The sequence below is a fragment of the Rhinatrema bivittatum genome, chromosome 2 (genome assembly GCF_901001135.1).
Source record: "Rhinatrema bivittatum chromosome 2, aRhiBiv1.1, whole genome shotgun sequence".
Classification (NCBI taxonomy): Eukaryota; Metazoa; Chordata; class Amphibia; order Gymnophiona; family Rhinatrematidae; genus Rhinatrema; species Rhinatrema bivittatum.
Genome location: NC_042616.1, coordinates 823,434,566 through 823,461,575, shown reverse-complemented (window position 1 = coordinate 823,461,575; position 27,010 = coordinate 823,434,566). Strand labels below are relative to the sequence as shown.

Genomic DNA, 27,010 nt, shown 5'->3' with positions numbered 1-27,010 from the left:
TCTTAGCCTGTCTTATCAATGTCTTACATTTAACTTGCCAACGTTTATGCATTATCCTATTTTCTTCTGTTGGATCCTTCTTCCAATTTTTGAATGAAGATCTTTTGGCTAAAATAGCTTCTTTCACCTCCCCTTTTAACCATGCCGGTAATCGCTTTGCCTTCTTTCCACCTTTCTTAATGTGTGGAATACATCTGGATTGTGCTTCTAGGATGGTATTTTTTAACAATGGCCACGCCTCTTGCACACTTTTTACTTTTGTAGCTGCTCCTTTCAGTTTTTTCTAACTATTTTTCTCATTTTATCAAAGTTTCCCTTTTGAAAGTTTAGCACGAAAGCCGTGGATTTGCTTGCTGTCCCCCTTCCAGTCATTAAATCAAATTTGATCACATTATGATCACTATTGCCAAGCGGCCGCACCACCATTACCTCTCTCACCAAATCCTGTTCTCCACTGAGAATTAGATCTAAAATTGCTCCCTCTCTCGTCGGTTCCTGAACCAGTTGCTCCATAAAGCTATCATTTATTCCATCCAGGAACGTTATCTCTCTAGCGTGACCCGATGATACATTTACCCAGTCTATATTGGGGTAATTGAAGTCTCCCATTATTACTGCACTACCAATTTGGTTAGCTTCCCTAATTTCTCTTAGCATTTCACTGTCCATCTCACCATCTTGACCAGGTGGATGGTAGTATACTCCTATCACTATAGTCTTCCCTGACACACAAGGGATTTCTACCCATAAAGATTCAATTTTGTATTTAGTCTCATGCAGGATGTTTATCCTGTTGGACTCTATGCCATCCCGGACATAAAGCGCCACACCGACTCCCGGGTGCTCCTCTCTGAAATTGCGATATAATTTGTACCCCGGTATAGCACTGTCCCATTGGTTGTCCTCCTTCTACCATGTCTCTGAGATGCCAATGAAGTGTATGTCATCATTCACTGCTATACATTCTAATTCTCCCATCTTACTTCTTAGACTTCTGGCATTAGCATACAAACATTTCAAAGTTTGTTTTTTGTTTGTATTTTCATTCTGCTTTTTAATTGATAGGGATAAGTTAGAATTTTTTAGCTCAGCTGAGTTTTTAGTTACAGGCACTTGGATTACTTTTCTTATTATTGGAACCTCACTTTCGGGATGCCCTAATTCTAATGCATCATTAGTATCCTTTGAAGATACCTCTCTCCGAACCATGCGCTGCTGAGCGACTGTCGGCTTTCCCCTTTGTTCTAGTTTAAAAGCTGCTCTATCTCCTTTTTAAAGGTTAGCGCCAGCAGTCTGGTTCCACCCTGGTTAAGGTGGAGCCCATCCCTTCGGAAGAGACTCCCCCTTCCCCAAAAGGTTCCCCAGTTCTAACAAAACTGAATCCCTCTTCCTTGCACCATCGTCTCATCCACGCATTGAGACTCCGGAGCTCTGCCTGCCTCTAGTGACCTGCGCGTGGAACAGGGAGCATTTCAGAGAATGCTACCCTGGAGGTTCTGGATTTAAGATTTCTACCTAAGAGCCTAAATTTGGCTTCCAGAACCTCCCTCCCACATTTTCCTATGTCGGTGGTGCCCACGTGTACCACGACAGCCGGTTCCTCCCCAGCACTGTCTAAAATCCTATCTAGATGACGCGTGAGGTCTGCCACCTTCGCACAAGGTAGGCATGTTACCAGGCGATCCTCACGCCCACCAGTCACCCAGCTATCTACATTCCTAATAATCGAATCACCAACTATGACGGCCGACCTAACCCTTCCCTCCTGGGCAGTAGACCTTGGGGAGATGTCCTCCAACTTTGCCCATATCAGCCAGTCATCCAGATATGGGTGAACCAAGACGCCCCTCCTTCTGGAGAGATGTCGCCATGACTACCATCACCTTGGAAAAGGTCCTGGGCGCTATCGCCAGACTGAACGGAAGGGCACAAAACTGAAAATGCCGTTCCCGGACCATGAATCTGAGATATCTTTGATGGTTGGGTAGGATTCCTATATGCAAATACACCTCAGTCTAGTCCAGGGAAGCTAGGAATTCTCCTTTGCGCACCGCTGTAATCACCAAATGCAGAGTTTCCATATGAAACTGAGGAACCTTGAGAGTTACATTCACTTTCTTCAAGTCCAGAATGGGCTGAAACGTCCCTTCTTTCTTGGGACCAATGAAACAAATGGAATAGTGGATTTTCCCTTGCTCTTCCAGAGGTATGGGAACAACGGCTCTCAGCAACCACAGACAGTCGACCATCTGCCGTATCACGAGTCTCTTTCCCTCGTATGAGCAGGGGGAGACTATGAGCAAATCACTTAGCGGATGAGCAAGCTCTAAAGTGTAACCTTGTCTTATTACATTCAGCACCCACTGGTCCGATGTGATCTTGGCCCACTCCTCACAAAAAAGTCAGCTGACCCCTTACAGCTGGCACAGAGGAGTGGACTGGCCTTGCATCATTGGGCAGACTTGGCTCCACCACTCCCCTGTTACAGCCATCCCTATTCGATCTTTGCCTGCAAAAAAACTGATTCCAGGAAGATTGCCTCCCAGCATATTGCCTCTGGGTGCCACTGGGAGCCCTGTTGAACCAGAAAAGGTTTATTGCCTCAAACAAGAGCGCGAAGGAAAAGACCCTTTCTTTAGGCTTATCTTCAGATAACTTATGACCTTTACTCTCCCTGAGAAGTTTGATCATCTCCTCTAAGATTTGACCAAAGAGCAGCTTCCATTTAAAAGGTAAGGCTCCCAGCTGAGGCTTAGATGACACATCAGTCGACCAGTTCCTCAATCAGAGGAGTCTCCTGGCCGAAACCACTGACATCATTTTACTTGAAGAAATTCGAATGAGGTTGTACAACACATCGGCTCCATAGGGTACCACGGCTTCCAGCTGCTCAGTCTCAAGGTCAGACATAACCTTGGTCAGACTGCAACTGCTGTACCCAACAGAGACCTGTTCTTAGCATAAGACTGCTGCACACCGCAGCCAGTATGCCAAGGGAAGACACCTAAAAAATGTTCTTGAAATGAACTTCCAGCTTCCTATCCTGAAGGTCCTTTAGCGCTGTAGCATCGGCCACAGAAATGGTGGTCTTCATCGTGACAGCCGAAACCGAGGCATCCACCTTCGATACCCTAAGGAATTCCAGAGTATTCCCTGGCAAGGGATATAACTTGTTCATTGCTCTGCTCGCTTTCAAACCAGTCTCAGGAGTATCCTACTCCCTGAAAACCAATTTCTTGACAGATTTATGGAAAGGAAAGGCTTTCGCCAGACCTAGGAGGCCATCTATGACAGAGTCCACCCCTTCCTGATCCAAGACTTCCTGCAGAAGCTTTATCCCCAATTCTTCCAGAACATGGGGTATCATGGGACCCAACTCCTCCTTATGGAACAACCAAACCACTTTCAAATCATCCCCTTCAATGATCAGGCCACTCCCCGGCACTTCTTCCGTACCCTGGTCCAACATAGTGATATCCGCCCCCTGCAGAGCTAGCGCCTGCAGGTCCTCAACATCTTCAGAAAATTCTTTGGTCGTGTATGTCTGTGCTGGTGCCCCCGGGACTCTCCGAACTCTTGTGGCCCTCACTGCCTTAGAGGGTCTAACCCTCTTCTCTGTGGGTGCACAGAGGATCCCTGGGCAGCCTTGCACCACTCCGTGGGCTTTTCTGGCCAAGAACGACTTTTGCATAAGAACATAAGAACATGCCTATACTGGGTCAGACCAAGGGTCCATCAAGCCCAGCATCCTGTTTCCAACAGAGGCCAATCCAGGCCATAAGAACCTGGCAAGTAACCAAAAACTAAGTCTATTCAACAGCAACAGTACAAATTCAGAAGAAAAATTAAGAGGAATCATCTGAGGCTCCCTCCTCATCTTCATCTCCTGAATAGACCCATTTAAGACTGTTGACCTCCCCCGGAGGCCCTATGAGCTGGGGAAAGAGGTGGAGTGGAATCCCCCCCCCCTCCCCATGGCCCACAAAGGAACCGCAAAAGTGGATAAAATGGCCGCTGTTCCCGCACTTAGCAGGAAGGGGTAATCCACTGTCTGCAGCGCAACTGAAAGCCCACCAGGCTCATGCCGCCTCCCCGATGCTGCCAGGACGATCGCTAAAGTTCCCTCTCTCCCAGAGAGGCACTGAGAGTATCGGCTGCTGCTGGAGAGTCGCATGCGCGCATCCCCGCAGACCACACAACTCGAGCCGCGTGGCATCGCCACAAATCCTCGGGACCCCAACAGTATTGAACACCAGACAGACAGACAGCCACCAGAGAAAGAGACCCACCAGGGAGACTTCCAGCAACAGCCGCCGGAGGATCGGGGTACAGAAGGGCCGCTCAATCAGCCTCAAGAAAAAAGAAACCGGACCTTTACTTTTTTTTTTTTTTTTTTTAATTTTAATAAGGCTGACATCCAAGAAATAAAAAAAAGACTATTTCCCTTTCAAGAAGGCTGGCTGCAGGCTCTGACTGTCCTCCTGCGGGCAGGGAACTGGGACCCCCAGTTATCTGCCCGTACCGGCGATCTAGGACTGAGCACTAAAGGGCCACTAACCCCCTGCCCGTCCACCTCTAAACCAAGGAGGATGGTCCCACAAGGACCGAGCAACCCCCTGGGAGGCAATTCCAATTTATCATCTCTTTTTTTTTTTTTTTTTTGGAAACACAGACTGCAGGGTTTTACACCTCCACCATCTGCTGGAGACGGAGAAATACTGAGGGACTGCAGGTGGCACCTCAGGTGTCAGTAAAACGTTATCTGTCTCCATCTGCTGGAGGGGAGGCAAAACCCAGGGGTCTGGACTGATCTGGGTACGTACAGGGAACTTACAGATACCGAGAGACAAATACCCGAAAACAAGCAGAGGGACCAGATGGGACTCGGGAAAGAAGAAAAAAGTAGTTTTCCCACAGCAAAAAAGCGTGAGCTCCACAGCCGCGAGGCTTCAGCTTTGCGGAAGGAGAGAGACTGGATAGCGACACGCTGGGCATGCTCAGTGTGTCAGTCAAAGCTTTCCATGCTGGACTCCATCTGATGATGTCACCATTGTATGAGGACTACCATCTTGCCTGTCCTCGGAGAATGATCCTTTCCACTCATTCATCGACTCCTACACCTACGCAGCTCATATCAAGCAGTGGCCTAGCCAGTGCCTGGTGGGGAGGAGAAGCTCCTTTCAGGAAATGACACTGTCAGGTTTACCTTTTTGGAATTGTGTGTTCCACTGGAGCTGCCGCAACGCTCTCTTCACCGGCAGCACTTCCCACCCCATGGAGTCAGCTAGTTCCACAACATTAAACTCTACGGAGCTGGAATGGGCGTGATCAACTCCTGCTAGTCGCTCTCGGGCCAGGCAGACAGCGATGGGAGGACAGCTAAAGACAGAGGAAGGGAAATGAAAACAACTAGTAATCAAAAGTCACATTTCATACGTATAGCAGCTGGCATGCAAGCATATTCCTATATTTAACCGTGTCTTGCTTCTAACAGTCACCGAAAGCCCCTTTTACCTTTGTCCCAGCATCTTGAGCTGCTGAGGTCCACTGTAACACACAATACGACAGCATGACAGTGTTGGGTGTAGCAGCTCCACCCAGTGCTGGGGATGCAGCTCCAGATAACACAGCAGGGTCTCTATGCCTAAAGGAAAAATAAAACAAAAGGCTGTTTAAAAAAAAAAAAAAAGATGACTGCTGTCACAGTCGCACTGGGCTGTGCTGTCACAGTCACGGGGCACTGAGAGGAGGGCTCTAGTATCAGAGTGACAGTCACTGTGCACGGAGATTTCACCTTCCTCTCGAATGTCCAGAGCTTCTACGGTCTTCTCTGTCGGGATGGCTCTCTCGTGCTTGTAACACACCCGCTCTTGTGTTGCACCTTCTAACTGCGAGAGTCCCTCACAGGATTCCAGCACTTGCATCATCTCACTGTCATCTACCTCGCTGGCCTGTTACAGGAAACAACACGATTACAGTGGAAAATGTGCAGAGAAATGAAGCGCAAGAATAAAAACAAGCAGGCAACCTTTCTATTGATTAAACTCTTCATCAGCTCAAAATAAAATGAGCACAAAATTTAAATATGAACACTCGGTATCATAACCAGAAGAGAATAAAAAAACAAACAAACAGAAAACACTGGCACTCCTACTGACTAGAGGGAGCATGTGCCCCGTGTCAGATTAATACTGTCTGAGGTCTCAGTGACTTACTCCGATTCAGAGTTCGGAGGATGCTTTTCTCCCAGCTCTTTCATCTTTTGCCTCCCACAACTGACTCCTGCTTCTTCACTAGTCTCCCCACCATCTCAGCAGCTACCACTAGAAGTTTTGCTTTTTATAGTGGGGAGGGATCCATCCATCTATAGCCATTGGAGAAAATGTCCCCTGTACAATCCCCGCTGCCTCCCTGAAGCAGTTCCTCTCTCCCTGAGCAGGACGGTAGCCAGCCTCCCTCCTCTGGGGAGGCTACCATGCTTCTCTTAAACCAGCCAGCAGGTGCCGAGACTTCCTCAGTTCAGCACTGCCCTTACAGTAGCCCAAAGACCGGGACTCTCCTCCCTGAAATGATTAGGTGGTGCCTAACTGCCAGTAAGCTATGCTTGAATCCAAACAAAACCAAGGCATTTTTGGTGGGGAAAACTCCTGCTCTTACTTTGGAAAATATGAATTTAATATCTAGTGAGCTTGTAAGGAGTTTAGGAATGATATTTGATTCTTCCGTTACAATGGACAAAGGAAAACTGGTTCTTACCTGCTAATTTTCGTTCCTGAAATACCACAGATCAGTCCAGACAAGTGGGTTTTGCCTCCCTACCAGCAGATGGAGGCAGAGAATAAAAACTTTTCAGGCACTGCTACATAACTGAGAGCAGCACCTGCAGTCCCTCAGTATTGACCTGTACCCAAGCCAAGATGTCCAAATTAAACCCCAATAAACTCTGTGTGAGCAGAGACTCAAAGTTGGAGCCCCCTAAAACTAGGAACCCTGTCTCAAACAAGGAATATACTAACCTACGTACACTTTTAGTGATTCTGCATATGTTTACATATTGCCTCAGCAATATCCAGACGTGAGGAAGTCTTTCGAAAGAAGGGGATGGATCTCTGGATTATCTGTGGTCTTACAAGAACAAAAATTAGCAGGCAAGAACAAATTTTCCTTTCCTGTGCATACCCCAGATCACTCCAGACAAGAGGGATGTACCCAAGCCCCTCTAAACTGGGCGGGAACTTGAAAGACCAATGCGCAACACGCTTTCCCCACAAGCCGCCTCCTCTAGCGCCTGCACATCCAAGCGGCAATGTTTGGTGAAAGTGTGAAAAGAAGACCTTGTCGCTGCATGACAAGTTTCTTGCGGAGAAGTCAGTTGACGCTCCGCCCAGGAGGTTGCCTGTGCCCTAGTGGAATGTGCCCGCAATCCTTCCGGCACTGACCGACCCTAACAGATGTAAGCTGTATTGATTGCCTCCTTCAGCCATCTTGCAATCATGCCCTTGGAAGTCTTATTTCCCTTCTCTGCTCCACAGAAAAGGACAAAAAGATGATCTGATTTCTGAAAGACATTCGTCACCTTAAGATATCGCAAAAGAATTTGCCGCACATCCAATAAGTGAAGCTCCCTCACCATCGGAGCATCTGGTGACAAATTCAGAAAAGCCGATAGCTTGACCGCCTGGTTAAGATGAAAAGAGGAAACCACCTTAGGCAAAAAGGAAGGAACCGTATGAAATGTCACACCATCCTCTGAAAATCATAGGAAAGGGTCCCTACACGGCAAGACGGCTGAGCAGATAGCCACCAAAAAACAGACTTCAAGTTTAGATCCTTCAAAGAAGCCCTTCTAATAGGTTCAAAGGAAGGACCACACAGAACCCGAAGAACCAGATTAAGGTTCCAGGTTGGACTGGAGGACGCAGATGTTTTGCCCCCTTCAGGAAACTGGATGAGACACCAACAGTCTTCCTTACACCTTACCTCGAAGACACCCTAAGGCTGCCACCTGAACCGTAAGGGAATTATAGGCCAATCCCTTAGCCAAGCCGCTTTGTAAAAAGGCTAGCACCTGCAGCATATCCACCTTTAAAGGTTGCAACTTGTTCTGCAAACAGCACGACTCAAACACTGTCCAAACCTGGATATAGGCCAGCGAATTGGAGGGCCTCATCGCCTAAAGCAAAGTCGAAATCACCGGTTCCGAGTATCCTTCAAGTGGAGCCATTGCCATTCAAAGGACAAGCCGCTAGACAAAAGTGATCAGCCTGGCCTGAAAATATGGGTCCCTGCTGTAACAACCCTGGCAGATAAGCCGAGCGAACAGGACAGTCTACCGTGAGATGAACCAGATCCTCAAACCACAGCTGGCGTGGCCACTCAGGAGCCAACAGAATCGCCCTGCCCAGATGAAGCTCGACATGATGTAACACGACCTATGAGAGGCCATGGGGGAAACATGTACAGCAACAGTTCTGTTGGCCACGGCTGCATGAGGGCATCAGAACAAACTTCTCTCTCCTGTGACTAAAAAACCAAACTGTCTTTGCATTTCCTGAAACCGCCAAGAGGTCCAACTCTGGCCTGCCCCATATGGCCTGAATAAGGACAAATAAGGCATACTGAGATAGTCTGCCTGCACATTGTTCACTTCAGCCATGTGCGATGCAGCCAGTCCCGCTAGATCGCTCTCCGCCCAAACAGTTCTTGCACCTCTTGCGCCACCAGGCGGCTCTTCATTCTACCTTGTCAATTGATGTATGCCACCGCTGTCGCATTGTCCAAGAAGACTCATACTGACTTTCCTTGAATTAGAGGAAGAAAGGCGAGAAAGGCTTTGTGAACTGCTCTGGTCTCCAAACAACTAATTGAACAGGATGCCTCTTCTGGTGATCACCATCCCTGGGAAGATTTTCCTTGGCAAATCGCCCCCCCACCTCTCCAGGTCTATCTCTTTCTCCAGATTGGGCTACCACGAGAGACTGGACCTGGCATTCCTCTGAAGCAGTAAAAGAAGTTGAAATTCCTCCGAAAGCGGATTCCAACGGGATAAAAACACTCTTTGCAGGGGTTGCATTTGAGCAAAGGCCCAAGGAACTAACTCCAGCGTAGATGCCATAGAACCAGGACCTGAAAATAGTCCCAGACTCTGGGAACCGAAAGTCACAGAAGACGGAACACCTGATCCTGCAACTTGACCACTCTCTCTCCGTGGTCAGAAAAACCTTCCTGATCTGGGTATCGAACAGAGCTCCCAGATATTCCAATGACTGGGACGGCTCCAAGTGACTCTTTGACAGATTCAACACCCAGCCCAAGGACCCCAGGAGTTGCATGACTCAAAATGGATGACGACACTCATTTCCGACTTCACTCTGATGAGCCAATCGTCCAGGTACGGATGCACCAGGATTCTTTACTTTTTGAATGCCACTGCCACTACCACCATCACCTTTGTGAACACTCACGGCACTGTCACCAAACCAAAGGGAAGGGCCCAAAATTGGAAATACTTCCCTAGGACCACGAACCTCAGGAATCTCTGGTAATCAGCCCTTATGGGAATGTGGAGATAGGCCTCCATCAAATCCAATGGTGCCAGAAACTCCCCTTTGCACAATGCCGCTATCATCATCTGCAATGTTCCATTCGAAAACATGGCACCCAGAATGCCGCACTGACCTTCTGAACTTCAAGAATGGGCTGAAACATTCCCTCCTTCTTGAGAACCACAAAATAGACCAAGCACCTTCCCTATCCCCACACCTGAGAGGCAAACAGGACAATTGCGTGTAGGCACTGCAACCATTGCAAGGTGTCGCGCACTGCCTCCTGCTTGGACCAGGAGTCGCAACGGGAGACCACAAAGGCGTACCTGAGCGAACAAAAACATTCTAAGACGTAGCCATCTCTTACCACCTCCGGAACCCATTGGTCTGATGTGATCCTGGTCCACTTCTTGAAAAAGAAGGACAGTCTCCCTCTGATAGCTTCCGGAGAGGAGCAGACCAGATTGTCTTCATTGGCCAATCTTACTTCTGCAAACCTCCTGGGCGACATCCTCCCAGGGAGGCTTACGCTGTGCTCAAAAGGACTGCTGCCTGACCGAGCCCTACTTCTGCACGAGGGCAAGGAACTCCTGCTTGATCAAAATATTCTCGCATCTTGAAAATGAGCACGTGGCGAAAAGATCTTCCTGGCGGTCTTCTTATCCTCAGGGAATTTATTTCCCTTCGACTCCCCCAACTCCTTCATCAGTTGCTCCAGACCCTCTCCAAACAGCAACTTCTCTTTAAAAGGAAGGTTACACAGCTGAGCTTTAAGACCACACATCCGCTGACCAATTCAGAAACCACAGAAGGCATCCGCGCTGCCACAACTGAGACCATATTCCTGCCTGAAGTCCGAACCATGTAGTATAGGGCATCAGCCACATAGGCCACTCCCACTTCCAAGTGGGCAGCCTAAGCGGCCTTGCTCGTCGCCCCGCCACCTTCTTGTGTGCCTTCTGGACCTAGCATAAGCAGGTTCTCTGCATCAAGCTCCTGCAGACCACTGCACGAAGGTTTAAAGCTGAAACCTCAAACAGCCTCTTTAACAGAATTTCCTATCCTGGACATCCTTCAGAGTACACGAACCTAGCACTGGGATGGTTGTCTTCTTGTTCACTACTGACACAACCGCATCCCACCTTGGGAATCTTCCACGATTCCAAGGTTCGCTCTGGCAAGGGATTTAACTTAGCATAGCTCTGGCTACATTCAGGTGACTCCCACTCCTGATCCACCAACTTCTTCACCTTTTTTGGTAAAGGAAAGGCCTTAGGTAGTCTCCACAGTCCTTCCAAGACTGGGTTCACTCCCTCACTGTCAGAATCTTCCTGTGTGACCTTAATCCCCAACTCATTCAACACCTGAGAAATTAGGTTCTTGTGGCCTGGTTTGGCCTCTGTTGGAAACAGGATGCTGGGCTTGATGGACCCTTGGTCTGACCCAGCATGGCATGTTCTTATGTTCTTATATTCTTCAGATAGGCCTCTGCAAGAGGACTGAAAAATCATCCAGAAAAACATTAAGGTTCAGATCCATTGAGGATCCCTAAAGAGGAAACCAATATGTTTAACTCCATGAAGAAGAGGCTATAATCTGGGTGAGAAGCCACCAAGACCCCTTAAATCTGACCTCTTTAACATGAGATAATTCCTTTAAGGTTTAAGTGGCGGTTAAGAGCCAAACTCCTTCGTAGTAAGAGCATATCAATTATATCTGCTCAAAGGAGCAAAACAGGGCTTTGCCACAAGCTTCAAAGAAATGCCAGACCTGAACCTAAAATAACGAGGAAGAGCTCATATAGGTCTTTAGCAAGATAGGAAATCACTGCTGAAAAATAACCTTTCCTACAGAATGAACCATCTGAAGGGCCAAGCCACAAGGCAAAAATAAAGTGGATCCAGAAATGGCCTTGGAGTAGTAGACCGTCAATGATGGGAAGACCAAGAGAAATACCGGCCTTCTCTTCACCAGATCCAATCTTCTTATTAATTCTGGAGCTACCAGGAAATATGTAGACCAGTGACACTATTTTCCTTGAAATTCCACCTATCAAAGATCAAGAAGCTCAAGCTTCGGCCATGGCTAAATCAGGACATAGATTCTGCTGGAACTCTATTCTTCACAGTGTCAGCCATAGACTTTTGCAAATTGACATCTGCTTCATACAAGGGAAGCTCCAGCATTATCTTCTGGAAAGCTTCCTGGCTGAGGAATTTAACCTGAATATCTACTTTGTAACTGTTGAATTGTAGGAGACTCTGCTCTTCCCCAGAACAGAAGCTTGCCTTCTGAGCTCTCAACTGGCTTCAAGAGACCGTTTGTCTGTTATATAAGCTACTGCTGTAAATAACATAAGAATTGTCATATTGGGTTAGACCAGGTCCATCAAGTCTGGCAGCCCATCTCCAACAATGGCCAATCCAGGTTACAAGTACCTAGTATATCCCATAAAGTAGATCTAATTCCTGTTACTCACTCCCAGGGATAGCAATAGCTTTTTTTTAGTCTTTTTGGCTAACGTGTTAGGGACTTTTTTTCCTCCAAGAACTTGCCAAAACCTCATTTAAACCCCGCTATGCTAGTCACCTTTATCATATCCTCTGGCAACAGATTCCATAGCTTGACGGTATGCTGAGTGAAAAAGTATTTATTACAATTTGTTTTGAACCTGCTGATTGTTGGTTTCATGGAGGATCCCCTTGTTTTAGTATTAGTGAAAAGGGTAAATAACTATCTTTATTTAATCATTCTACCCCACTCATGATTTTATAAATGTCTATCATGTTCCCTCTCAGTTGTCTTTTCCAAGCTGAAGAACCCTAGTCTGTGTATCCTCTCATCATAGGAAAGATGTTCTATTCCCTTTATCATTTCTGTCACCTGCCTCTGCACCTTTTCCACTATGTCCTTCTTGAGGTGAGGCAATCAGAACTGCACACAATACTCAAGGTGCGTTGCCTGAGACCATCCAAGTTGAATTTTTCATTAAGGGCCAGATGTGTAACAGAGCCACTCTAATAGCCCTGGAATCCTGTCTATCCCTTTGGCCCAGAATCTTTGGGATACTCGGTCACTACAGTGAGCTCTCCTACCCACTAGGTTCGCGTCTGAAGGGCACACAAGGATCTCTCCTATCCACTAAGCTTGCATCCGATGGGCACACAATGAGCCCTCTTGCCTACTAGGTTTGCATCTGATGGGTGCACACTGAACTCTCCTGTCCACTAAGCTTGCATCTGATGAGTGCACAATGAGCTCTCCTACCTACTAGGCTCACATCAGATGGGTGGACAATGAGCCCTCCTGCTCAATTCTAAGGAGATCAGCATAAAATTCAGAAGTTGGAGAAAATCCTTGAAGACCACACAGAGAAAGATTAGTACTGGAGCCAACAATTGGCTACTTTTTCCTGAGATGGAAGACGTGGCCCATTCTGGTATGAAAGCAAGCACCCCTTCTCTCCCCATGCTCTCAAAACTCGGAACCCTGAAAAGGAATCAGTTTGCTTATATGTGTAATTCACAACCCTGCCCAAACCTTCCAGAACCTGAATCATCCTGGCCAAAGCGAAATAGTTCTCATGAAAATGCTTGGCTCTGACCATCCCATCATCCAGGTATAGAAGAACCAGAATACCCTCTTCTCAGCATATGAAGACTGTGACCACCACTATGACCCCGAAAAAGATCTCTTGTACTGTGGCGAGCCTCAAGAGGGCAGAAAGGCACTGAACTGGAAAGGCTGCCCTAGGAAGCAAGAATAGAAAGAACAAGAATCTACCTATATTGACAGAGGTTCCAAGATGGAGCCCAAATCTGACACAACAGTTAGACCAAGAGGATCACTAAGGGACTTATGAACCTTTGGAATAAAATAGATCTCCAAGACTTTAGGATATTTTACTATCAAAAACTCAGATTCTTTTTGTGTGAGAAAACTAGAATCTAAGACATATGTAACCAACTCAAAAATATTTTCTTTATTTCCAGATCTGGGGCTTCTAGGCAAAGGCTTACATAATAAGACATATCTGAAAACTGCCTCAATGCTTCCCTCATGTACACATTGAATAAGCATTTAATTTTTCATTATGAATTTTAGCACATTTTATGCACGGTGTGTTGATTAATTCATTTAACTTAAAATGTACAATGTTAATAAATATATAAAATACAGTAATAATTAAGTGTGCAAGATGATATGTATGTGTAAATTTAAACTGCTTCATACAATATTTTGTTGTAGGCAGTATATGAGCATTTTTAAAATAAATAAATACAATTGACACCCCTCCCGTTTCACCCACAGACGTCTGCCTTGGAAGGTTTGGGAGCCAGAGCTGAGATAGAATAAAGCCCAAGGAGACTGCAGTGAGGCCACGTAGAAAAGTCATCATCTGCTGGTGACAGAGAATACTGGTAAGTTCTCAGGCTGCACCACGCCTTGAGGTCAGCGATGATACTGAAAAGATTACGGTTCTCCATCTCTATCTACTAGCAGGATAGCATAAACTCATGCATCTGGACTGGTCTAGCAGGATGATAAGGAAACGTTTTGCTAAGAAATATTTTGTAATAAATATGCACAATTTGACAGAAAACCTCAAGCCCAGGAGTCTGATGTAGTGCAATAAGAAGAAAGAATAGAGAGACCAGACATGTTAAATTCTCATGAAAATACTCTTCAGGTTTTCCTATGGTTGGCTGACCACCTGGCAACAGCCTGAAGTCGCTGGTTAAATCTGACAGTATTACTGGAGTTCCTCCTTTCTTACCCTATTCAGAGCTTCTTCTTTCTGGTAGATATCCCGGCACTTGCACCGTGGGAACACCTTCTGCACCAATTTCTTAATGGTGCAGTAATCCACGGTGTCTGCATAGATGTGCCTCCGCAGCTCATTCAAATCTCCTCCCTGAAAGAAGGAAAAGCAAGCATGGAGGTCATTCACAAAATTGCTAACAAAGGGGAGGTGCTACGGAAAGATGATTTCAGTCTGCCGGTTGTTGATTGAGACATCCCGGCTGCGGTGTGTCTTCTAAAAGCAGGAAGGATCCTGGATTCTGGATTCTCTACAGGGAGAACTGCTCTACAGGGAGAACTGCTCTCTCAGCTGATGTCATACTGGATGACATTATTAGGTTATTCAATTGTTCATTGTACACCCCTGTTATATGTAAACCGGCATGATGTGATTGTATCATGAATGCCGGTATATAAAATTTTTTTAAATAAAATAAATAAATAAATGATCATATGGGATCCAGTGACCATGAGATGGTGGTGTTCAGTATTAGAATGAAGGCAGTGAAGGTTCATTCAAAGGCAAGGGTCTTAGACTTCAAGAAAACTAACTTTGTTAAAATGGAAAAGTACCTCAAGGAGTCATAAGAACATAAGATTGCCATACTCAATCAGACCAAAGGTCCCTCAAGCCCAGTATCCTATCCAGGTCACAGCTACCTGGCAGGATCCTCAGGAGTAGATGGATTCCACGATGCTTATCCTAGGGATAAGCAGTGGATTTCTGCAACACTACCTTAATAATGGTTTATGAACTTTTCTTCAAGGAACTTGCCCCAAACTTTTTTTTTTTTTAAACTATGCTAACAGCTTTCATCACATCTTCTGGCAACGAATTCCAGAGCTTAACTATATGTTGGGTAAAAAAAAAAAAAAATTATCTTATTAGTTTGAATTTTATCATGTGTCCCCCTAGTTTTTGTACTTTTTGAAAGAGTAAACAATTGATTCAAGTTTACTCATTCCACTCCACTCATGTTATAGACCTCTATCATATTTCCCCTCAGTCGTCTCTTCTCCAAGATGTAAAGTTCCAATCTCTTTAGCCATCCCCTTTATCATTTTGGTTGCCCTTCTCTGTACCTTTTCTAATTCTGCTATATCTTTTTTGAGATGTAGTGACCAGAACTGCCTACAGCACTCAAGATGAGGTCGCACCATGGAGTGATACAGAGACATTATGATATTCTCTGTTTTATTCTCCATTCCTTTCCTAATAATCCCCAGCATTCTGTTTGTGTATGATATATGAACACAAGATGAGGATGCACCATGGAGTGATACAGAAGCATTATGATATTCTCTGTTTTATTCTCCATTCCTCTCCTAATAATCCCCAGCATTCTGTTTGTGTATGATATATGAACACAAGATGAGGTCGCACCATGGAGTGATACAGAGACATTATGATATTCTCTGTTTTATTCTCCAGTCCTTTCCTAATAATCCCCAGCATTCTGTTTGTGTATGATATATGAACTCAAGATGAGGATGCACCATGGAGAGATACAGAGGCATTATGATATTCTCTGTTTTATTCTCCATTCCTTTCCTAATAATCCCCAGCATTCTGTTTGTGTATGATATATGAACACAAGATGAGGATGCACCATGGAGTGATACAGAGGCATTAGGATATTCTCTGTTTTATTCTCCATTCCTTTCCTAATAATCCCCAGCATTCTGTTTGTGTATGATATATGAACACAAGATGAGGATGCACCATGGAGTGATACAGAGACATTATGATATTCTCTGTTTTATTCTCTGTTCCTTTCCTAATAATCCCCAGCATTCTGTGTGTGTATGATATATGAACACAAGATGAGGATGCACTATGGAGTGATACAGAGACATTATGATATTCTCTGTTTTATTCTCCATTCCTTTCCTAATAATCCCCAGCATTCTGTTTGTGTATGATATATGAACACAAGATGAGGATGCACCATGGAGTGATACAGAGGCATTATGATATTCTCTGTTTTATTCTCCATTCCTTTCCTAATAATCCCCAGCATTCTGTGTGTGTATGATATATGAACACAAGATGAGGATGCACCATGGAGTGATACAGAGGCATTATGATATTCTCTGTTTCATTCTCCATTCCTTTCCTAATAATCCCCAGCATTCTGTTTGTGTATGATATATGAACACAAGATGAGGATGCACCATGGAGTGATACAGAGGCATTATGATATTCTCTGTTTTATTCTCCATTCCTTTCCTAATAATCCCCAGCATTCTGTTTGTGTATGATATATGAACACAAGATGAGGATGCACTATGGAGTGATACAGAGACATTAGGATATTCTCTGTTTTATTCTCCATTCCTTTCCTAATAATCCCCAGCATTCTGTTTGTGTATGATATATGAACACAAGATGAGGTCGCACCATGGAGTGATACAGAGACATTATGATATTCTCTGTTTTATTCTCCAGTCCTTTCCTAATAATCCCCAGCATTCTGTTTGTGTATGATATATGAACACAAGATGAGGTCGCACCATGGAGTGATACAGAGACATTATGATATTCTCTGTTTTATTCTCCAGTCCTTTCCTAATAATCCCCAGCATTCTGTTTGTGTATGATATATGAACACAAGATGAGGATGCACCATGGAGTGATACAGAGGCATTATGATATTCTCTGTTTTATTCTCCATTCCTTTCCTAATAATCCCCAGCATTCTGTTTGTGTATGATATATGAACACAAGATGAGGATGCACCATGGAGTGATACAGAGACATTATGATATTCTCTGTTTTATTCTCCATTCCTTTCCTAATAATCCCCAGCATTCTGTTTGTGCATGATATATGAACACAAGATGAGGATGCACCATGGAGTGATACAGAGACATTATGATATTCTCTGTTTTATTCTCCATTCCTTTCCTAATAATCCCCAGCATTCTGTTTGTGTATGATATATGAACACAAGATGAGGTCACACCATGGAGTGATACAGAGGCATTATGATATTCTCTGTTTTATTCTCCATTCCTTTCCTAATAATCCCAGCATTCTGTTTGTGTATGATATATGAACACAAGATGAGGATGCGCCATGGAGTGATACAGAGACATTATGATATTCTCTGTTTTATTCTCCATTCCTTTCCTAATAATCCCCAGCATTCTGTTTGTGTATGATATATGAACACAAGATGAGGATGCCCCATGGACTGATACAGAGGCATTATGATATTCTCTGTTTTATTCTCCATTCCTTTCCTAATAATCCCCAGCATTCTGTTTGTGTATGATATATGAACTCAAGATGAGGATGCACCATGGAGTGATACAGAGGCATTATGATATTCTCTGTTTTATTCTCCATTCCTTTCCTAATAATTCCTAGCATTCTGTTTGTGTATGATATATGAACACAAGATGAGGATGCACCATGGAGTGATACAGAGGCATTATGATATTCTCTGCTTTATTCTCCATTCCTTTCCTAATAATCCCCAGCATTCTGTTTGTGTATGATATATGAACACAAGATGAGGATGCACCATGGAGAGATACAGAGGCATTATGATATTCTCTGTTTTATTCTCCATTCCTTTCCTAATAATCCCCAGCATTCTGTTTGTGTATGATATATGAACTCAAGATGAGGATGCACCATGGAGTGATACAGAGGCATTATGATATTCTCTGTTTTATTCTCCATTCCTTTCCTAATAATCCCCAGCATTCTGTTTGTGTATGATATATGAACACAAGATGAGGATGCACCATGGAGTGATACAGAGACATTATGATATTCTCTGTTTTATTCTCCATTCCTTTCCTCATAATCCCCAGCATTCTGTTTGTGTATGATATATGAACACAAGATGAGGTTGCACCATGGAGTGATACAGAAGCATTATGATATTCTCTGTGTTATTCTCCATTCCTTTCCTAATAATCCCCAGCATTCTGTGTGTGTATGATATATGAACACAAGAGGAGGATGCACCATGGAGTGATACAGAGGCATTATGATATTCTCTGTTTTATTCTCCATTCCTTTCCTAATAATCCCCAGCATTCTGTGTGTGTATGATATATGAACACAAGAGGAGGATGCACCATGGAGTGATACAGAGGCATTATGATATTCTCTGTTTTATTCTCCATTCCTTTCCTAATAATCCCCAGCATTCTGTTTGTGTATGATATATGAACACAAGATGAGGATGCACCATGGAGTGATACAGAGACATTATGATATTCTCTGTTTTATTCTCATTCCTTTCCTAATAATCCCCAGCATTCTGTTTGTGTATGATATATGAACACAAGATGAGGATGCACCATGGAGTGATTCAGAGGCATTATGATGTTCTCTGTTTTATTCTCCATTCCTTTCCTAATAATCCCCAGCATTCTGTTTGTGTATGATATATGAACACAAGATGAGGTCTCACCATGGAGTGATACAGAGACATTATGATATTTTCTGTTTTATTCTCCATTCCTTCCCTAATAATCCCCAGCATTCTGTTTGTGTATGATATATGAACACAAGATGAGGATGCACCATGGAGTGATACAGAGGCATTATGATATTCTCTGTTTTATTCTCCATTCCTTTCCTAATAATCCCCAGCATTCTGTTGTGTATGATATATGAACACAAGATGAGGACGTAGCATGCAGTGATACAGGGGCATTATGATATTCTCTGTTTTATTCTCCATTCCTTTCCTAATAATCCCTAGCATTCTGTTTGTGTATGATATATGAACACAAGATGAGGATGCACCATGGAGTGATACAGAGGCATTATGATATTCTCTGTTTTAGTCTCCATTCCTTTCCTAATAATCCCCAGCATTCTGTTTGTGTATGATATATGAACACAAGATGAGGATGCACCATGGAGTGATACAGAGGCATTATGATATTCTCTGTTTTATTCTCCATTCCTTTCCTAATAATCCCCAGCATTCTGTTTGTGTATGATATATGAACACAAGATGAGGTCACACCATGGAGTGATACAGAGACATTATGATATTCTCTGTTTTAGTCTCCATTCCTTTCCTAATAATCCCCAGCATTCTGTTTGTGTATGATATATGAACACAAGATGAGGATGCACCATGGAGTGATACAGAGACATTATGATATTCTCTGTGTTATTCTCTATTCCTTTCCTAATAATCCCCAGCATTCTGTTTGTGTATGATATATGAACACAAGATGAGGATGCACCATGGAGTGATACAGAGGCATTATGATATTCTCTGTGTTATTCTCCATTCCTTTCCTAATAATCCCCAGCATTCTGTTTGTGTATGATATATGAACACAAGATGAGGATGCACCATGGAGTGATACAGAGGCATTATGATATTCTCTGTGTTATTCTCCATTCCTTTCCTAATAATCCCCAGCATTCTGTTTGCTTTCTTGGCTGCTGCTGCACACTGAGCAGGAGATTTCACCGTATTATAAATGATGATGCTTAGATCCTTTTCCTGAATAGAAAATCCTGTTGTGGAACCTTGCATTGTGTAGCTATAATTTGGGTTCCTCTTCCCCTAACTGCATCACTTTTCACTTGTCCATATTAAATTTCATTTGCATGCCCAGTCTCCCAGTTTTCCCAAGGTCATCTTGTAATTTCTCACAATCCTCTTGTGATTTAACAACTTTGAATAATTTTGTGTTATCAACAAATTTGATCACCTCACTTGTTCCCATTTCCAGGTCATTTATAAGTATGTTAAAATGCAGTGGTCCCAGAACAGATCCCTGTGGTACTCCACTATTCACCTCTCTCCATTGGGAACATTTACCATTTAGCCCTATTCTCTGTTTTCTATCTTTTAATCAATTCCCAATCCACAATAGGACACTGTCCTTTATTCATCACTTTTTAATTTTCTAAGTTGACCATTATCCATGTTTATTTACAACCTCATAAAAATATAGCAGACTGGTGAGGCAAGACCTCCCTTGGCTAACTCCATGTTGGATTTGTCTCATTAAACCATGCCTAAATGTTCAGTAATTTTGTTCTTTATGGTAAATTCTACCATTTTACCTGGCAGCTTTTAAACTAGATGATACACCCCTATTGTTATCCATTTTATATGACCTTTTTCTGTTTGTTATATTGTTATTCTGTTATACATTATACACCATTGTGATCTCTCTTGGAATGACAGAATATTTTAAAAAACTAATTAAATAAATAAAATAAAATGATGGGGGAACGCCAACAGTCGCTCAGAAGCATGCTAGAAGTCTAAACAATAAGATGGGAGCATTAGAGTGCATAGTACTGGGTGAAGAGGGAGATATAACTGGCATCTCAGAGACCTGGTAGAAAGAGGATAACTGTGATATGGCATTATATATTTAGCCATTTTATATACCATTGTTCCAAATAATGATCACAACAGTTTACAACATAATGTACGTATTATACATTGACAAGTACACTGACTTAATGAGGTCAAACAACATGCAATTTAAATATAGACACAAACTTGGGATAAGGTTCTTAGTTCAGGAGATAGGTTCTTAATGACTTTGTCCTTGAGGGTGCGTGCTCTGTGTTCAGGTGATTTTGTTGGGTTATAGGCATTTTGAAATAACCATGTTTTTAGGTCATGTTTGAATTTTTTTGTTTCTGGAGTCAGTCTTACATACTCAGGTAGAGAGTTCTTTAGCATATTAAAGAGAGCATCGGGTTAAACAGGATAAAAGTTCTGCAGGAAACAAAATGCAATGTTGAATCTTTATGGATAGAAATTCCAGGTGAAGAGGGACTAAAATAATAGTGGGGGTATATTATCATCCACCTGGACAAAATGAACAAACAGGTAATGAAAAGCTAAAAGAAATTAGAGAAGCTAACAAAAATCAGCAGCACAGTAATAATGGGAGATTTCAATTACCCCAGTACTGATTGGGTGACTGTCACATCAGGGCATTTAGATAAGTAAAGTTCCCAGATGAAATAAATGATGGCTTCATGGAGCAGCTGGTACCAGAACCAACAAGAGGGGAAACTATTTTAGACCTGGTCCTTAATGTAACACTGGATTTGGTGCAAGAGGTAACAGTGTTGGAGCCACTTGTAAATAGTGATCACATCACGATCAAATCTGACTTAACTGGAAGGAGCACAAAAACGAAATCTACTGTGATAGCATTTAACTTTCAAAAACGTGACTGTGATAAAATGAGGAAAATGGTTAGGAAAAAACTGAAAGGAGCAACTGCAAAGGTTAAGAGTTTAGCACAGGTATGGACTTTGTTTAAAAATTCCATCTTGGTAATCCATGCATTAGAAAAGGTGGAAGAAAGGCTAAACAACTACCAACATGGTTAAAAGGTGAGAGATACTATAATAGCTAAAAAAAAACATCACTCAAGAAATGGAAAATGGATCCGAATGAAGAAACAGAAATAGCAGAAGCACTGGCAAGGCAAAGCAGTGATAAGGAAGGCAAAGAGATTTTGAAAAGAAGCTTGCCGTGGAAGCAAAAATTAAAAAACTTGTTCAGGAACATTCGAGGTAAAAAGCCTGCGAGGAGTCAGATGGACCATTAGATGATCAAGGGGTAAAAGGGGCACTTAGGGATGACAAAGCTATAGCAGAGAGACTAATTAATTCTTTGCTTAGGTATTCAGTGAAGATGTAAGAAACACACCCATGATTAATAAACAGCATAGAGTCCAATGAAGTGGTGCAACAAAATTAAACATACACTAGCATACACTAACTGAAAATTTCAAAAATTAGTCTGTGAAAAAGAGAACGTTTTTTTGAACAACAGCAACCAGAATAAATATTCACTGAGGATTACGTGAGAAGACCATTCATAATGCCCGTGCTTAATATAATTTTATGCGCCTCAGGTTCTTTATAATCATAATGGTTCGATCCACACCACCATCTTCTTAATTTCTGATTATATGCAAAATAAAGTGGAACCTAAATTACTCCTCACGTGTTAAAGTCTTTATCCATATGAGAATCACAATGTCCTTGCATTGCTTAGCAAAAACCAGCCCGACACAGCGCGTGCTTCACTTGCCGCTACCTTCAGGGGCATCCAGCCAGTTGTTCACCTTAACGGCTCTCACATCTGAACCATCTCAGCGGTTTTTCCTTTGAATGAATCTTCAGTGTATAGTTATTCTGGCTGCTGTTAAAAAAATCTCTCTTTTTTTAGAGAAATATACCCATGCCAGATATGATATTCAAAAGGTGATGATTCAGAGAAACTGAAACAATTCTCAGTGAATCTGGAAGATATACTAGGGCAAAGTGACAAACTAAAGAGTAGCAAATCACCTGGACCAGATGGTATACATCCCAGAGTGCTGAACGAACTGAGAAATTAAATTGTGGACCTGCTATTGGAAATCAGTATCATCATCTATGATACCTTGAGTCTGGAAGGTTGCCAATGTATCACCAATTTTTTTAAAAAGGATCAAGGGGTGATCCAGGAAACTAAAGACAAGCAAGTATGATGTCTTTGGCAGGCAAATCGGTAGGAACTATCATAAAGAACAAAATTGCTGAACATATATATATATATAGGCATAGTTTAAAGGGACAAAGCCAACATGGATTTAGCCAAGGAAAGTCTTGCCTCACCAAATCTGCTACATTTTTTTTGAGGGCGTAAACAAACATGTGGATAAAAGTGAGTTGATATAGTGTATCTGAATTTCCAGAAAGTATTTGACAAAGTCCCTCATGAGAGACTTCTTAGGAAATTAAAGTCATGGGATAGGGGGCAGTGTCCTAATGTGGACTGCCAACTGGTTAAAAGATAGAAAAGAGAGAGTAGGGCAAAATGGTAAAATGTTCCCAATGGAGAAAGGTGAAAAGTGGAGTGTCCCAGGGAGCTGTTTTGGGACCACTGTATTTTAATATATTCCTCACTTGGAAACAAGTGAGGTGATCAAATTTATCAATGACAAAAAATTATTCAAAGTTGCTAAATCACAAGAGGATTGTGAGAAATTGCAAGAGGACCTTGCAAAACTATGAGACTGGGCATTCAAATGGCCAATGACATTTAATTTTATTTATTTATTTATTTGCTTTTATATACCGACATTCGTTGGCATACATCACATCGGTTCACATTATAACAGAGGAATAGTATGTCTGGATGTTGTACTATTTATACACTGTAACATTAACTTTAAGAGGGGAACATTATAACAAACTTTATAACATTTGGCAAAAAACCTTAGTGATAGAAACAGTCAAGTAAGTTAAGCAAGAATAAGGTAGGTATAAAGGATATGATGGGGGTAACCTGAGTCAGTACATGCAAAATTTACAATGTAGAAGCGGCAGATGGAGTATGTACGGGCTGACATGAACCAGATTTAGAAGGGAGGATAGAGTGTATAGGAGAGGGAGATATGGGGTGAGGGGAAGGGGAGGTAGGGGAGGTAGGGGAGGAGGTGGAGCAAGGAGGGGGGGGGGGAGGTGTTAGGTAGGGTGTTGGTAGGCTTTTTTGGAAAAGCCATGTTTTCAATTGCTTTTTGAATGATTGGGTGGAGGGTTCCAGTCTGAGTTGGGAAGGTAGTTTGTTCCAGAGGGTGGGGCCAGCTACAGAGAAGGTACGTTGTCTGGTGGAGGTAAGGTGCGCTAGTTTTGTATGGGGTATGATAAGGAGGCCTGTGTTTTGGGATCGCAGGTTTTTCTGGCTGTGGTATGGTTGGGGAGGGCCTTTGGTCCATTTGATTTTTTGGTTGTAGATGGTTTTGTGTAGTATGGTGAGAATTTTGTATTGTGATCTGTGTGTTATGGGAAGCCAATGTAGTTCTTTTAGAATTGGGGTGATGTGTGAGGAGTGATTGGTGTTTGTGAGGGATCTGGCTGCAGCGTTTTGCAGTAGCTGAAGAGGTTTTGTGGTGGAGGCGGGCAGTCCGAGGAGGAGGGAGTTACAATAGTCCAGCTTGGACAGTATGAGGGATTGGAGTACTGTGCAGTATTCATGGTGGAATAGTAGAGTTTGAGGTTTTTTTTAGGACTTTTAGTTTGTAAAAGCCTTCTTTGATTGTCATGTTGATGTGTTTTTTCATGTTGAGGTCTGAGTCAAGGGTGATGCCGAGGTCTCTAACCTCATTGGTGAGAACGGTGTGTGGTTGATTTGGAGGTGCTGTCTTTGCTGGTTTGGGTTGTGGTTTTGTTTGATATGTGAAGGATTTTGGTTTTTTGTGGTTGAGGGTGAGGGATATCTGCGTGAGGAGATTTGATATTTGGATGGAGAGGGAGTTCCAGAAAGCGATGGTGTTAGATATGCTTTCTTTGATGGGGAGAAGGATTTGGACATCGTCGGCGTAGATGTAGAATACGAGGTCCATGCTGGAGAGGAGTTTACAGAGAGGGAGCATGTATATATTAAATAGGGTGGATGAGAAGGATGATCCTTGTGGGACTCCGTGAGGGAGTGGATATTGGTCTGATTCGTGGTTGTTGAGGCGAACTTTGTAGGATCTGTTGGATAGTTATGATCGAAACCAGTTGAGGGTTTTTTCGCTTAGGCCGATCTCCATCAGTCGTGTCAGTGTGTTATGGTTTACGGTATCGAAGGCGGCAGAGATGTCCAATAAGATGAAAAGGTAGGAGTATCCGGCGTCGATGCCTCTCAGGGCTGTTTCTGTGAGCGATAAGAGAAGAGTCTCGGTGCTGAGGGATTTTCTGAAACCATGTTGGGTGGGGTTCAGGCCGTTTTGATTTTCTAGGTGTTCAGAGAGTTGGAGGTTTACGTGTTTCTCAATGATCTTGGATATGAATGAGAGATTTGAGATAGGTCTGTAGTTGGAGAGGTTGGAGGGGTTGAGATGTGTTTTTTTGAGGATGGGTTTGATTATGGCACATTCAGGGCTTCTGGGAAGATGCCTTGGTCAAGTGATGTATTTATTATGTCTGCAATAGGTTTGGCGATGGTGTCAGGAATGAGTTTGAGAGACTTGACTGGGATTGTGTCGATGGGGTGTGTTACTGGGTTGATTTTCTGGATGATCTTTTTTACTTCAGTTGAGGTGATGGGTTCGAAGTTGGACCAGGTGGGTGGAGTTTCATTGAGTGAGGTCAGTGTTTCTTCTTTAGTGTGGCGGTTGAGAGTAATGAGTTTGCTGATTTTATCAGAGAAGAATTGGGCAAGGTCTTCACAAGTCTTTGTGTTGTTGTCTGAAGATGGTGCGAGAGGGTGGGGTTGCGTCAGTTTGGTGCCGAAGTCAAAAAGGGTTCTGGGGTTGTGTTGGTATTGATGAATTTTTTGTCCGTAGAATTCACGCTTTGCCTTGTCGGTGTCGGTTCTGTAGATGTAGAGGAGTGTTCTGTATCTGTCGAGGTGAGGTGGTGTGGGGTGTCTTCTCCAGGTTTTTTCGGCTTGACGGAGGAGTCTTTTGGTGTTTTTCAGTTCAGGGGTGTACCATGGAGTTTTGTGTAGGAGTAGCTGTTGGGAATTGCTTTGGTAATGATGGGGCATTTAGACTTGGCGATTTTTGCGTTAATGTCAATCCAGGAATTGATGGCCGTGTTTGGATCCTTGAGGTCTAGTGTGGTTAGGGCGCTGGGGAGGTCTTCGGCGAGGACGTCGCTGGGGCACGGCTTGGGGAAGCTGATGTATTTTTTGGAGTTGTTTGGTGTGGGGTGGAGGGTGTTGAAGTACAGGGAGGTCTGGATGAGTTTGTGGTCAGACCAAGGAATGCTGGAGGTGGTAGGAAGACTTTTGATTGTTGAGATTTTGCTGTTGATGAAAATCAGGTCGAGGGTGTGTCCTGATTTTTGCGTTGGGGAGTAAATGATTTGCTTGAAGTCCATCGCATTCATGGTATCGAGGAGGAGTTTGCATTGTGGTTGTAGGGGGGAGGTGTCCATGTGGAGGTTGAAATCTCCTAGGATTATTGCTGGTAGGTCCATGTTGATTTGTGAGGTGATGGTTTCGATGAGGGTGGAGAGGTTTTGGCCTAGGCAAATGGGGGGGGCGTATAGTAGGAGGATTTGGAGGTTTTTGGATTTAAAAAGGCCTGTTTCTAGGGGGGCTGGGGAGGTAATGTGGACAAGTGCAAAGTGATGCACTTAGGGAAGAGTAACCCAAATTAAGGCTTCACAATGCAAGGTTTCATATGAGGAGTCACCACTCAGGAAAATATATTGAACTCTTCTGCTCTGTGTGCAACAGCAGGCAAGCAGGCAAATAGAATGCTAGGGATTATTAGGAAAGGAATGGAGAATAAAACAGAGAATATCATAATGCCTCTGTATCACTCCATGGTGCGACCTCATCTAGAGGATTATGTTCAGTTCTGGTCAACACATCTCAAGAGAGATATAGCAGAATTAGAAAAGGTACAGAGAAGGGCGAACACAATGATAAAGGGGATGGAACAGCTCCCCTATGAGGAAAGGCTAAACAAGTTAGGACTCTTCAGCTTGCAGAAGAGATGGCTGAGGAGAGATATGATAGAGGTCTATAAAATGAGTAGAATGGAACAAGTAAATGTTAATCAGTTTATTCTTTTGAAAAGAACAAAGACCAGGGGACACACAATGCAGTTACTATATAATACATTTAAAACTAAAAAGAGAAAATATTTTTTATTCCATGCATAATTAAGCTCTGAAGTTCGTTGCCAGAGGATGTGGTAAAAGCTAT

The 27,010-nt window shown here is 43.3% G+C and overlaps 1 protein-coding gene across 1 annotated transcript in view; it reads right to left on the bottom strand.

The window, feature by feature from the left end:
• The window catches only part of RECQL4 (RecQ like helicase 4), a 160,153-nt gene that overhangs the window by 34,921 nt on the left and 98,222 nt on the right, over nt 1–27,010 (bottom strand). The window contains 4 exon segments of the mRNA XM_029592339.1: nt 5,207–5,379; nt 5,515–5,644; nt 5,795–5,951; nt 14,323–14,460. Coding sequence (XP_029448199.1) covers nt 5,207–5,379; nt 5,515–5,644; nt 5,795–5,951; nt 14,323–14,460 — 598 coding nt within the window.